Raw genomic sequence first — 12,420 nt, forward strand, 5'->3', positions numbered from 1 at the left:
ATTAAAAAACAATATGGGGCAACGAACTTGAAGGATGAACTGGTGTTTTCTTACACAAAACAATTTTAAGGCACCTTGTTAATCATCATTCAAGAAAACATTGCAAATAGTTTGTTTTAATGCAAAGGTTATGTTTAAGCACTAAAAACTTTACAGCAGAACGTAAAAGATACACAATGAGTACTCTATATACACACCACCATCCCTGGAACTCAGAAGAAAATAAACTAATTAAAAAATTTTTTTTAAAAGAGGCTTTTTTTAATGGGTGAATGAATGGAAAATTGGGTAGTTTTATTCAGCTTATAGTATAAAGCTTTGAACAGACCACATTAATTAACACTAATATTATACAACAAAGTGTATAAAATGATCTTTAATTAAAAAAAAATATATAAAAAATGCATTCTAAAACTTATAAAACAATGGACAGGGTGTCAGCCACCATCTGAATGGCACGGAGAGGATCCACAATATCTCTGAGGTTGTCTTTAGTGAGAACCCAATCTGGAGCGAATCTGAAAACATAAAACCATTTCAGTTTGCACAACAAACATAACAAAAATTTTTTTTACACGCAGTGTTTTACAGACGCACGTACTTTGGCGCGGGCCGAGATTTCCGCGGTGTCGCTAGAAAGCTGCCGTTAACCGACGCGTTCATTTTCAGCTTGAAAATGCTCCTCTCTGCATCCAGCTTGTGTTTGCGAGCAGTAAGTCTATAGATGCTGCACAGTCTATCCAACGCTTTAGGGATCTTCTTGACCTCCTAAAGACAAATCAGAATATTTGGTTTTCTCACTCGCACTGTGGTAAAAAGCAGGATGTTGTGATGTGTGTCAAGTAGCAGCTGTGTACCTCAGCTCTGCGTTTATCCTGAAGCAGGAGAGCAAGAAGGAAGCAGGCTTTGGTGAAAATGCTGCCGCCTTTTTCAGCCACTTTATCTCCTGCCTTCTCCCTGTACCTCTGCAGCAAATCCAGCAGCGTCTCCACAGAGTTTTCCACTGAATACACTGCTTCTATGGTCTTATGGTACTGAGGGAGGAAACGGATTGAATGAAAAGCATTAAAACGGTCTCACATTTCAGATGTAGAAGTTAATGGTGTTAGATACAGGACTGTATGAAAAGTCAGTGTAAAGAATCTAATGTCTGCTTGGCATGCTGAGTATTTAACAATGGAAATCTGCTGAGATATCATTTCTACATGGGCACACAAAGACAGTCCTAACTCTTCATCTCTTTAAATTCAGCATAAAAGGAGCCAGTTTTTGTGTGTGTGTGTTTCACAATAATATCCAAGACTTTTTGAATATCTTTAAAGAGTTCACTTTTTTTTTTTTAAGTACAGACACAAGAAGAAAATGCAATTATAATATAAAGTTGTGTTAAAAACAATCAAATCAAGATCTCTTGTAAACGTGGTAAAATACAAAAAAACAAGGACGTATTTGCTTTGAAGTTTCTAACGACCTTATCTATGGTTTAAAATCCCTTCAAGAAATCAAAATTGATAGCTCCAGATGTTGTTGCAAGGTGTTACAGGAGCAGAGGAAGAAAAGGGGACGCTGCAGGTAATGACGGCCTGAGAGCGACGCTGGAACTGCACTGATGACGTGACCGTTGGGAACCAGCCAATCAATAAAAATAAAAAAATACAGTGTTGCAGGTGTTCAGGCCCAGGCCTCGCTTGCAAAAGAGTTCTGTGATCTCTCTGGGATTTGCCTGGTTACATAAAGATTAATAAATAATAAATAAATACACCTGCCCAAATTAAATGTGTTAACCCATTTAACATTCACTTGTCGATTGTTTAAATATGTTTCACCTGCAACACTATTTTTTTTTTTATTGATTGGCTGGTTCCCAAAAAGGCATCAGTCAAAAAATACTAAGTATTTCAACACACTGTACCCTTTACATGAAGGGGGGAAAAACATGTCAAGTAGTTAAAATGTGTAGATCCAAATTTATTTGTTGCAAAATAGTGATAGGATACTTTTATGCTTCCTGTTCAACTTTTTCCAAAGAGTCCTGATTCATGCTCAATAATCCAGGTAGAAAAATCCAACAAAGATAAGTCAGGTCATCTGGACGGGCTCTTTATGTTGAAATGTTTCATCTTTCATCCAAAAGACAAAAAAAAAATAAATAAATAAATAAATCAATCCAGGGGACCTGACCTAACTTTATTGGATTGTTCCAATGAGCTCGATTCAATAAATCCTCTACCTCTTCATTCAAAAGGCAGTTTTCTCGCGTTTCTTCAATTATGTTATTTTCATTTGTTGTTTATAACAAAATAACCCCAAATGAACTTTTGAAACAGTCCTCACAAAGATTTCTAAACACGATGACCTTAATTCTGAGCAGTTTGCAGAATTGAAACCAACATTAAAAAGCTGACTCGGGGACAAAAACAATGTCTGTGGGGAAGGAAATCAGAGAAATTGAGGAAACACTAACTGCATTTTTACACTTTTAACAACTTCTACTTTGTGTGACCAAAACTTATAACTCATTGGATAGAAAGCTTCCAAAGTAATTCTACTTTCACTAGACCGATTCCTAAACAGAAATTCTCAATTGGACAAAAGGGGAAGAAAAAAAACACTTTCCATTTATGGAGCAAATAAATTAAATACTGCTGCCCACTAGATTTCAGGTTCCTCCCGACACACTAAAGCACTTTAGTATTTAATTGATTCTGTGCTGCTTCACGCAAGTGTTAGAAGAAAAAAAGCTTGAAATGATGAAGAGGATGAGTGGATGATTAATGTAAACTCTGCTTAACTAAAACGTGGTAGTAAAGTAATCTACACAAGAGTTGGTTAACCCAGGAGTTCCCAAACTTTTCCATGCCATGACCCCCCCCCCCCCCCCAACAGCATTAGCTTCTGGCCGAGGGCTCCCTCGCAAACCCACAAAAATGCTACAAAATAAGTAAAGAAACATTTAGATCGTTTTAACTTTTATTCACTATATTCAATTAATTATTACAGCTGATGAGCATAAATGTTATTACCATGTTTTAAACACTATTAAATTATCACTGGAAAAAAACATTTCAACAAACTGTTGACCAGAAGAACAAAACAAAAGAAATCCAACCTCTCTCAAGTGTGTTCATCTGGAAATGACAAATACAGATTACCCTAGTGGGCAATTTTTATTGTTATTATTACTATTTTTTATTTTTGATCCAACCATCCAGAGAGAGAGAGACAGACACAGAGACAGACAGACAGACAAACATAGAGACAGAAAAACAGAGACACAGAGACAGACAGAGAGACAGACGCGAGAGAGACAGACACAGAGACAGACAAACGGAGACACAGAGACAGACAGACAGAGAGAGACAGAGAGAGACAGACAGACATCTTCTCTCCAGCTTTCTGAGGCCCCCTAGCGGCCTCCACTTTGAAAAACACTGGCTCATCCACCTTTCCATACCATATCAATTACCATACCATACCAATTTATTTATATAGCACTTTAAACAGTGACAAAGCACACCAAAGTGCTGTACAGGGACAAACAGAACAAGCACATAGCAACAAATTACATAACAGGACACCAAAAACGTAGAAACCGACAAAAACAGTAATGGATAACAACAACAACTGCAACATGACCAACACAGTATGATGCACACAGACTCAGCACAGATCACACAGTGCTGAAAGCCAGGGAATAAAAGTGTGTTTTTAAGTGAGATTTAAAAACTGTGAGGGAGGGGGCCTGTCTAACGAGCAGAGGTAACTCATTCCAAAGTCTTGGGCCTGCTACAGAGAAGGCCCTGTCACCTCTGCGCTTGAGACGGGTTCCTGGGACTGTTAGGAGCAACTGGTCTGCTGATCTGAGAGAACGTGGTGGGACATACGGCTGGAGCAGATCAGTAAGATAGGAGGGGGCAGAGCTGTTTAGTGATTTATAGACATACAAGAGTATTTTGAATTTGATTCGAAAGTGAACCGGAAGCCAGTGTAGGGAGGCCAAAACAGGTTTCCAACTCTGAAGAGTTCTAGAATTGCGCAGCTCAAGGTGGCTGCATGTTGGAGTAGCTCTGTTACTTTCATTTTGAGATATTACTTTTGAAAACTTTAATTCCTCTTTTTTTCTGGATAGAAATCGCTTTTTTTTGGATGATTATTTCCTCTGGTGTCGGATGCTGTGCAGCTGGAAGGATTTTTACAGAAATATCTTTACTTTTGGACATTTGTTATGATGCGTAACCATAACAAGGTTTTGTACAACCGGGAGCAGCTGATTAACATCTCCAAAGCTCAAATAATATCTCAACTACAGCCTCAAATCCCAAATGAGTTGAAAAGGAGGCGTTGTGGATGCAGAGCAGGAGCAAAGAAGAGGGAGAAAGAGAGAAGAATGCAGTTTAAACCATCTCTTCCATCGATCATGATGGGCAATGTGAGATCGCTGGGAAACAAGTTGGATGAACTTCAAGCCCTAACAAGGACCCATCCAGAGTATCGGGAATGCAGTGTTATACGTTTCACTGAGACATGGCTGCAGGATCATATCCCCGATTCCAGAGTTTCCTTGCCAGGCTTTCTGACCATACGAGCAGATAGAGATTTAAAGAGGAGTGGCAAAAGGAAAGGAGGTGGGTTGGCAGTGCTTGTGAACAACAGATGGTGTAATCCTGGACATGTTACTGTGAAGTGTCGTCTCTGCAGTCCAGATATTGAACTGTTAGCCCTAAGTTGTCGTCCATATTATTTGCCAAGAGAGTTCACCAGTGTTATTTTGGCAACTGTTTACATTCAACCAAATGCTGTTGCCGAGACTGCGTGTGATATCATCAGCTCTGAGGTTGCTAAGCTACAGACACAACACCCTAGTGCATTTGTTGCAATATCTGGGGATTTTAATCATATTTCTCTCTCTCTCTCTGCTACACTTCCGACATTCGAACAGTTTGTCAGCTGCTCTACCAGAGAAAACAAAACGCTGGACTTGTTTTATGCAAATGTCAAGGATTCATACATCGCTAAAGCTAGACCCCCTCTTGGCAAATCAGATCACAATCTTGTGTTTCTCTGCTCAAAATATAAACCCCTTGTTCAGAGGCAACCTGCAATAAAGAGAATAGTGAGAAAATGGTCAACGGAAGCTGAAGAAGCCCTGCGGGGTTGTTTTGAGGCTACAGACTGGGATGCACTATGCCAGCCACATGGAGAGGACATTAATGCCATGACTGAGTGTGTGACCGACTATAAAAACTTCTGTGTAAACAACACCATCCCCACCAGAACAGTGAGATGCTTCCCCAATAACAAACCCTGGATTACCACTGACCTGAAGGAACTGCTAAACCAGAAAAAAAGAGCCTTCAGGGAGAGAGACGGGGAATTATTGATGAGCACACAGAAGCAACTAAAAGTCAAGATAAGAAACAGCAAGGAGGTGTATAAGAAGAAGCTGGAGAGCAAGCTCCAACAGAACAATATCAGAGAAGTGTGGTCAGGGATGAAACAGATCACAGGCTTCAAGCAGGAGGAGGATCAGAAGGATGGAAGCCTGGACAGAGCCAATGAACTGAACACATTCTTCAATAGGTTCAGTTCAGGAACAAGCTCAGCAGCCTCCTCTCTTGCCCACAGCCAAACATACATACCACCCTCCATTGACCCAAGGCTGTCCTGTCACACCTCAAATATTGTATCTACCACCTCAGTCATGAACCCTTCTACTTACTGGTCTTCAACCAAATCAGAAGATGCTGATCCTTTGCCTCCCCCCTCTGTGTCTCCAGAAGTCGGGTGAGGAAGCAGCTGGAGAGACTGAACCAGAATAAGGCTGCAGGTCCAGATGGTTTCAGTCCCAGAGTCCTGAAAGTCTGTGCAGAGCAGCTCTGTGGGGTTCTACAGCACCTTTTCAACCTTAGCCTGACCCAAGAGAAGGTTCCAGTGTTGTGGGAAACATCCTGTCTTGTTCCAGTGCCAAAGAAAACTCACCCATCAGTCCTCAATGACTATAGACCTGTTGCCCTGACATCCCACATCATGAAGGTCCTAGAGAGACTTCTGCTGACCCACCTGACTAGACAAACAAGCACATATCAGGACCCACTGCAGTTTGCTTATCAGCGTGGACTTGGAGTTGAAGATGCCATCATACACCTGCTTCAGCAAACTCACTGTCATCTAGAAAAGGCAGACAGCACTGTGAGAGTCATGTTCTTTGATTTCTCCAGTGCATTTAACACAATCCAGCCTGATTTGCTTTATCAGAAACTTCAGAAGACTCAGGTGGAAACCTCAACAATCACCTGGATCAAAGACTACCCGATAAGCAGACCACAGTTTGTGAGACTGAAGGGTTGTGTGTCTGACCAGGTGGTCAGTAGCTCAGGGGTACCACAGGGGACTGTACTCTCAACATTCCTTTTCACTCTGTACACCTCAGATTTCCAGTACAAAACAGACGCCTGTCATCTGCAGAAATATTCAGATGACTCTGCAGTGGTCGGGTGTATCAGAGATGGACAAGAAACTGAGTACAGGGAACTGGTGGACCGCTTTGTGGCATGGTGTGAAAACAATCATCTCATCTTGAATGTGAACAAAACAAAGGAGATGATTGTAGATTTCAGGAGAATCAGGAACAGATCTAACCCTATTTCCATCATGGGACAAGAAGGGGAGGTGGTGGAGAAGTATAAATACCTCGGAGTTCACCTGGACAACAGACTGGACTGGAAATGCAACAGTGAAGCCGCCTACAAGAAGGGACAGAGCAGACTGTACTTCTTGAGGAAGCTGAAGTCCTTCAACGTTTGCAGCAAGATGCTGCATATCTTCTATAAGTCTGTTGTAGAGAGTGCCATCTCTTCTGCCATCATCTGCTGGGGGAGCAGCACCAGAGCAAGTGACTTCAAAAAGATCAACAAGCTCATAAAGAAGGCTGGCTCAGTTCTGGGAACTCCTCTAGAACCTTTGGAGATGATTGTACAAAGAAGGATTCTTCATAAAATGAAAAACATTATAGACAACCCTCAGCATCCTCTTCATCAGACTGTCATACAACAACAAAGTGTCTTCAGTCAGAGGCTTCTTCAAATCCGTTGTAGGACAGACCGCTACAAGAGATCCTTCCTGCCCACAGCCATCAGCATCTATAACAACTCATTAATGAAACCAGGATGATGAGTTACCCAACATATAATTTCCCTCTGGGATTAATAAAGTATTTTTGAATTGAATTGAATTGAAGCACCTGCGTGAGACCAACTCTCAGACAACACGGTGCACGTTGGGTTTGAGGTGGAAATAAAGCCGACAGATGAGTAGAAGGACAAAGGAACAGTGAACTTCTTTAGCCTTTGAAACACAGGCAGCTAGAGGCACACAACCCTCCATCTGCTTCACTAGTATGTATTCAACTTGTCCAGGGTGTAGAAGCAAACTTTGCAGGCTGATATCTCATGTTCAGATTTAATCCTCTTTAATCTTGTGCATTTATTTAATGCTCAGTATATGCACACTAAAGTACATTTACACTATCTTTTTCTATCAGTTATTTGGTGAATACTGCAGCTGTTTACTGAAGAAGACTTCAGTTGATGGCTCCTAACCGTCACAAAGCTGAACACCCAAACCTTAAAAAGCAACATGTTTACCACAAACTGCACAGCTGTGACAAATGATACATGGCAGATGTGGAAATGTGAGATACTGTGGGCGTTCAACATTAAAACACCTTGACCTGTTTTAAGTTGGCAGTAAAACTTCACCGTCATGCAGGTAATTCATCCGGCTGACTAACACTCTTTAACATGCAGGACGTTTTACCTGTGTTGTGCTTATTGAAACACTTTTTTCAAGTAATTTTTAATCCATTTCCCTGTAGACAATCTGAAGAGAAGATTCGGCAACAGACTACATCAACCCTGCTGTTCAAAAGAGCAGTTCAAGAAATGGTTCCTGCCAGCTGTGGTTAAATTATTCAATTTATCTGCCTCATGACACGATTACCTTTGGACTTATTAACTGTATTTCTACTGATCATCTGTGGTTTTAGCACCAATTTTACAGTTTGTGCACATATGACAGTGTATTGTTCTCACACCATGTCATTATGCTGGGTTTACTTTTTGAACCAGTTTCTCAACGTTGTTGTTTTTGCACCAGTTTCTTGCATCTGTTTTAAACTCTGCTTTTGGTAGCCGTCTTAAACTGTGCTGTTTTAGCACCGTGCTGTTCCTGCTCCTGTGACAATCTAAGTTCCTCACTGAGGATTAATAAAGTCGGTCTGAGCATGCATCAGGATATAAAGTAGTCTTGTCCAATCTACAGTATCCATCCGTCCGTAACATTTTTGTTGTGTTTTAAATGTCAAAAATATTTATTTGAAATTTGGTGAATTCGTTTTTAGTACTATTTTTAAGCTATACTTCAATGTTTTTATTGCCATGTTGAACACTTTGTTTCAAAGTGTTTGAAAAAGTGATATACAGTAGTCCCTCGCTACTTCGTGGTTCGTTTATCACGGACTCGCTTGATCGCGGTTTTTCCAAATAAGATTGGACAGGACACACGGTTGGCTGATTGATGGATGAGCCGCACGATCATTGGCATATAATTTTTATTTAAATAAATTATTTAAAATGATTTAGCACTACGGCTGGGTACCTTTAAAAAATTTTTTTTAAAGTGTATCTGTACTGGTGTCTGTACCTTCACTTCGGTGTTGGTTCCTTGACGGTTCTTTTTTCGGTACCAATTTTGTAATTACTATTAATTCCAAAAAGAATAAAATTACATTACACATTACAGTACAAATTGTGAGTTTTATTTTTTAACTTTGGTATTTTTATTCCAAGCAGTTTTCTTACATAAAAATAAACAAATAATTTACAGTTCAAAAGAACAGTTGCAAACAACAAGTGACACGTCAGTGTTTAATGCTCACTGCTACACACTGAGGAGCTTTTCACTTAACAGTTTTTATTCAGAAAAATCAACATGTCTGCTTTCTCTGGACTCAAACAAGCCCACTCCTGGCTGATGGTGTCTCCAGCAGTAGGAAATGTTCACTCTGAGGGTGTGGATGATGATTGTTGCACACACAGATACCTGGTTGTCAGTTTGATAGCACTGACATATTGTCCCTCACATCCCACCACCAGGTCACTGGATTCACTGAGGTTAGGGTTGATGGCAGACATCTGTACCTCTGTGTCTCTGCCTGAATCTTCTCTGTGGTTCTCTGGGGTTTAGGGCTCTTATCGTCTCCCTAATTGACATTAGAACACAAAACATTAACAATAACATGGTTGTGTTATTATTGCTCAAAAACCATTATCTAGGCTGAAAAATAGCTTAACTCGTCAACAATATCCTTTAAAGTTTACTTACCTCCACCATGCAGCCTCCACTGTAGAAAAATGCAGCAAACTTTTAACAATAAAGTTTGTGACTGTCCTGTGCACCCCCACCTCACTTTTCTTTTGTCTGCCTCTGTCCTCCTCGGGGTCAGAGGCTACTGTGAGGAGAACATGAACAAACGGTGAGCATTAGCTGAACTGTTTAAGCAGCTGATCCGATGGATGAGCACAATTTTACAAGCTAAGCTTCATCTGTTACTGTCAATCTTTAGTTAGCTTCTGAGTTCAGCTAGCTACGTAGATAAAATAAAGCTACACATTAATATCTGAAAGTTAGCGTTACATGGATTCTAGTTTAATTCTCCGCGATGTACATGTTACGCTGCAGTAACGTTAACAAACGTAAACTTACCAGCTGAAACACAGACACAGCTCCGTCCTCGGAGTTCTATGATGAAGAGAAGTCCAGTCGTGGAGATAATAAATCAGGCCGTTCATGCTCTCCAACACTCACAGACTGACTTTAATGCTGAGAGGAGGGAGGGAGGCTGCTGTCCTTCTCTCGCCTTGCAGAAAAACACGGAACAACTTTCCGCTTGTAAATTGAAGCCGTTCAACGCCACACAAGCCGCACAAGTGAACCCCGTCTGTGGGCGTAATCAGCACCATAGACGTACAAGCTGTACAGCTGCTCTATAACAGCTCTGGGTGTAAACACGTAGTCTGTTTGCTATTTGTCTGCTTTTCACCTGTCGGCATGCTGAAACCACGTGACATGTTACAGCCAATACCAAAACTTGACACCGAAAAAAAGAGTGACGTTTCAATCCATACACCGGCCGAAGCAGTTCGGTCGGTGCTATAAAAAGAACCTCGGTTCGGTATACAGCCCTATTTAGCACCTGCTGCACCGTTGTGCAGCCCACACTGCAGGATAAGTTTCCTCCTGCAGCTGAAATCATGACATTCTGTGCTCTTTTAGAGAGTTTAGAAACATTAAGAATATTGCAAGAGTGTGGAAAGTGTTTAAAACACCTTAATTATATATACATATGAATACGAAAATACACTACTACTTGTACTACTATTTCTTCTTCGTGGTTTTTCACTTATCGTGGAGTTTCAGGATACGGATCCCCCGCGATAAACGAGGGACTACTGTATAAATAATGTTGAGTTGAATGGTCCACTGCACGGATGCTGTGTCTCTGTGGTTGTTGTACCTTGGAGAGGTTGAGGAGGATCTGGATGGAGAGGGTGATCATGTCCATGCAGGGGACGCTCCTGTTGCAGCTGCGAATCAATGTGAAGATGACGTTTGTGGCCCCACTTTCCACCAGCTGCTCGCAGCACTCCGGTGAAAGTCTGGTGGCGGTTTCTGTGCACACAAACACACGTGTTAAACAAAACACGCATCACTCTGAAATCATGACAACATCTGCACTTAATTAAAGCAAAACCACAAACAGAAAAAAGGAACTTCTTTCCTCAAAGCTGCTCAAAGTCTGGTTGTTTTCAGGGTCAACTTTGTTACAGATTTTAAGTTCAGCAGGAACAGAAAGTAACCATGAGCTGACCGAGTCCACACTACAGAAAACTATTTATGCTAACCCTTGTAAGAACGTTTAATCTGATCTGAACCACATAAAGAAAAATGGATTGTGACAAAATATGCATATCTACATACTTATTTTCTGCCTCATTTATGGTTTATTCAAACCTTTCCTCTTTAAATATTGAAATCTTTACCATTTGACTTTAAATAGCTTTAACTTCAGCTTTAACTTCTTCTAAAACAGTTGTTGACTTTGACGTTGCTTTGTTTGATACAATCTAAACGGATGCAGGTCGTACCGAGCTTTTTCAGAGCCTCTAGAATATAAGAGAAGTGTTTGTATTGAAGGAGGTACTCCAGGGCAGACGAGGTCTTGTTGCAGAGTTTGTCGTCCTCTCTGACTTCAGCAGAGACCAGACGCAGGCGGTGCCTCAGCTTCACAACCTTTGGGTTATCAGTCCGTCGACGGGAGCAGTGTCCTCTCCACAGAGCCTGAACAAAAATGGGGAAAAAACATAACCTTTATTTCATAAGGAATTAAATGCCATCTACTCAAAGCACATTTGCTTTTATACACAATATGCACCACCAGCAAGGTGAAGCCAAGCAGATTGTATGCAGAATGCTCAGGCTCAGTTCTCATGCACATAAACTGAACAGTGACCATCACACCTGAGCCTTAATGATGCCCTGTTCAACCCTCTTCTGGCGCCTCGTAAAGAGGAATTTCCGGACAGCCTGCTGAATGATAGAGGCAGCCTTGTGGCGCCGAGCAAACCAGGACTTCACGGCTCTCTGTGCTGTGATCACCTTCCTCCTGTCCTCCAAGTAATGTCTCCTCTCCTGCCTGGCTCTCACCCACCGCTTAAAAAAACAAAAAGCAAAACAAAGAGACGTGTATCTTTTAGACAAACACTCTCGACCAGCAGACATACAGCTGGCTCTTGATTGCTAGTATACCTGTACGGTGATGACAGAATGGATCTGTTTCTTTGCCGATTCCAAAGCAAAGTGAGCTCTCAGAGCTCGTTGGATCTTCATGGCACTGAGATGATGGAAGATTGCAGAAGCAAATCTGAGTCTTCGTTCTGCCTGAGCTGCCTTTAACACCTGAAACACATTAGCAAAGTAGCATCATCTAAAATTACTTCTCAAACATTTTAGTTATTTATTTCCATTTTTTAACTATGTTGTCAAACAACTATGCTGTTTCTACAGCAGTTCTAAAATCAGAGTATGTGCTGTTTGGAAGTCAGTAAGACGTTAGATCACCTGTTGTGTTGCACTCCAGGCTCTGCAGCCTCTCTGGATAGTGATGGCAGCTCGTTTCATTTGGACGAATCTGTCCCTCTCAGATTTGGCTTTGACGATGGCTCGATACCTTCTCTGAATTATGAGAACGGATGTTTTTAGTTTCAAATAATGTTGCTGTTCACAATGGGCTCGATAAGCTCTCTGGATCACTCTAGCAGCTTGGTGTCTTTGTTTGATACGTTGTCTGGTCTTCATTAGTCT

The 12,420-nt window shown here is 41.1% G+C and overlaps 1 protein-coding gene across 1 annotated transcript in view; it reads right to left on the minus strand.

Annotated features, from left to right (window-relative positions):
- Positions 1-415: 415 nt before the first annotated feature.
- Positions 416-12,420, minus strand: part of aspm (assembly factor for spindle microtubules) — a 27,734-nt gene continuing 15,729 nt past the window's right edge. Inside the window, 8 exon segments of the mRNA XM_037697933.1 lie at positions 416-518; positions 602-768; positions 858-1,034; positions 10,574-10,728; positions 11,205-11,397; positions 11,578-11,769; positions 11,866-12,015; positions 12,178-12,420. The exon segment at positions 12,178-12,420 is cut by the window's right edge and continues 2 nt beyond it. Of these exon segments, the coding sequence (XP_037553861.1) occupies positions 416-518; positions 602-768; positions 858-1,034; positions 10,574-10,728; positions 11,205-11,397; positions 11,578-11,769; positions 11,866-12,015; positions 12,178-12,420 (1,380 nt within the window).

Source organism: Nematolebias whitei, chromosome 3 (assembly GCF_014905685.2).
Source record: "Nematolebias whitei isolate Nwh7 chromosome 3, NemWhi1, whole genome shotgun sequence".
Lineage (NCBI taxonomy): Eukaryota > Metazoa > Chordata > Actinopteri > Cyprinodontiformes > Rivulidae > Nematolebias > Nematolebias whitei.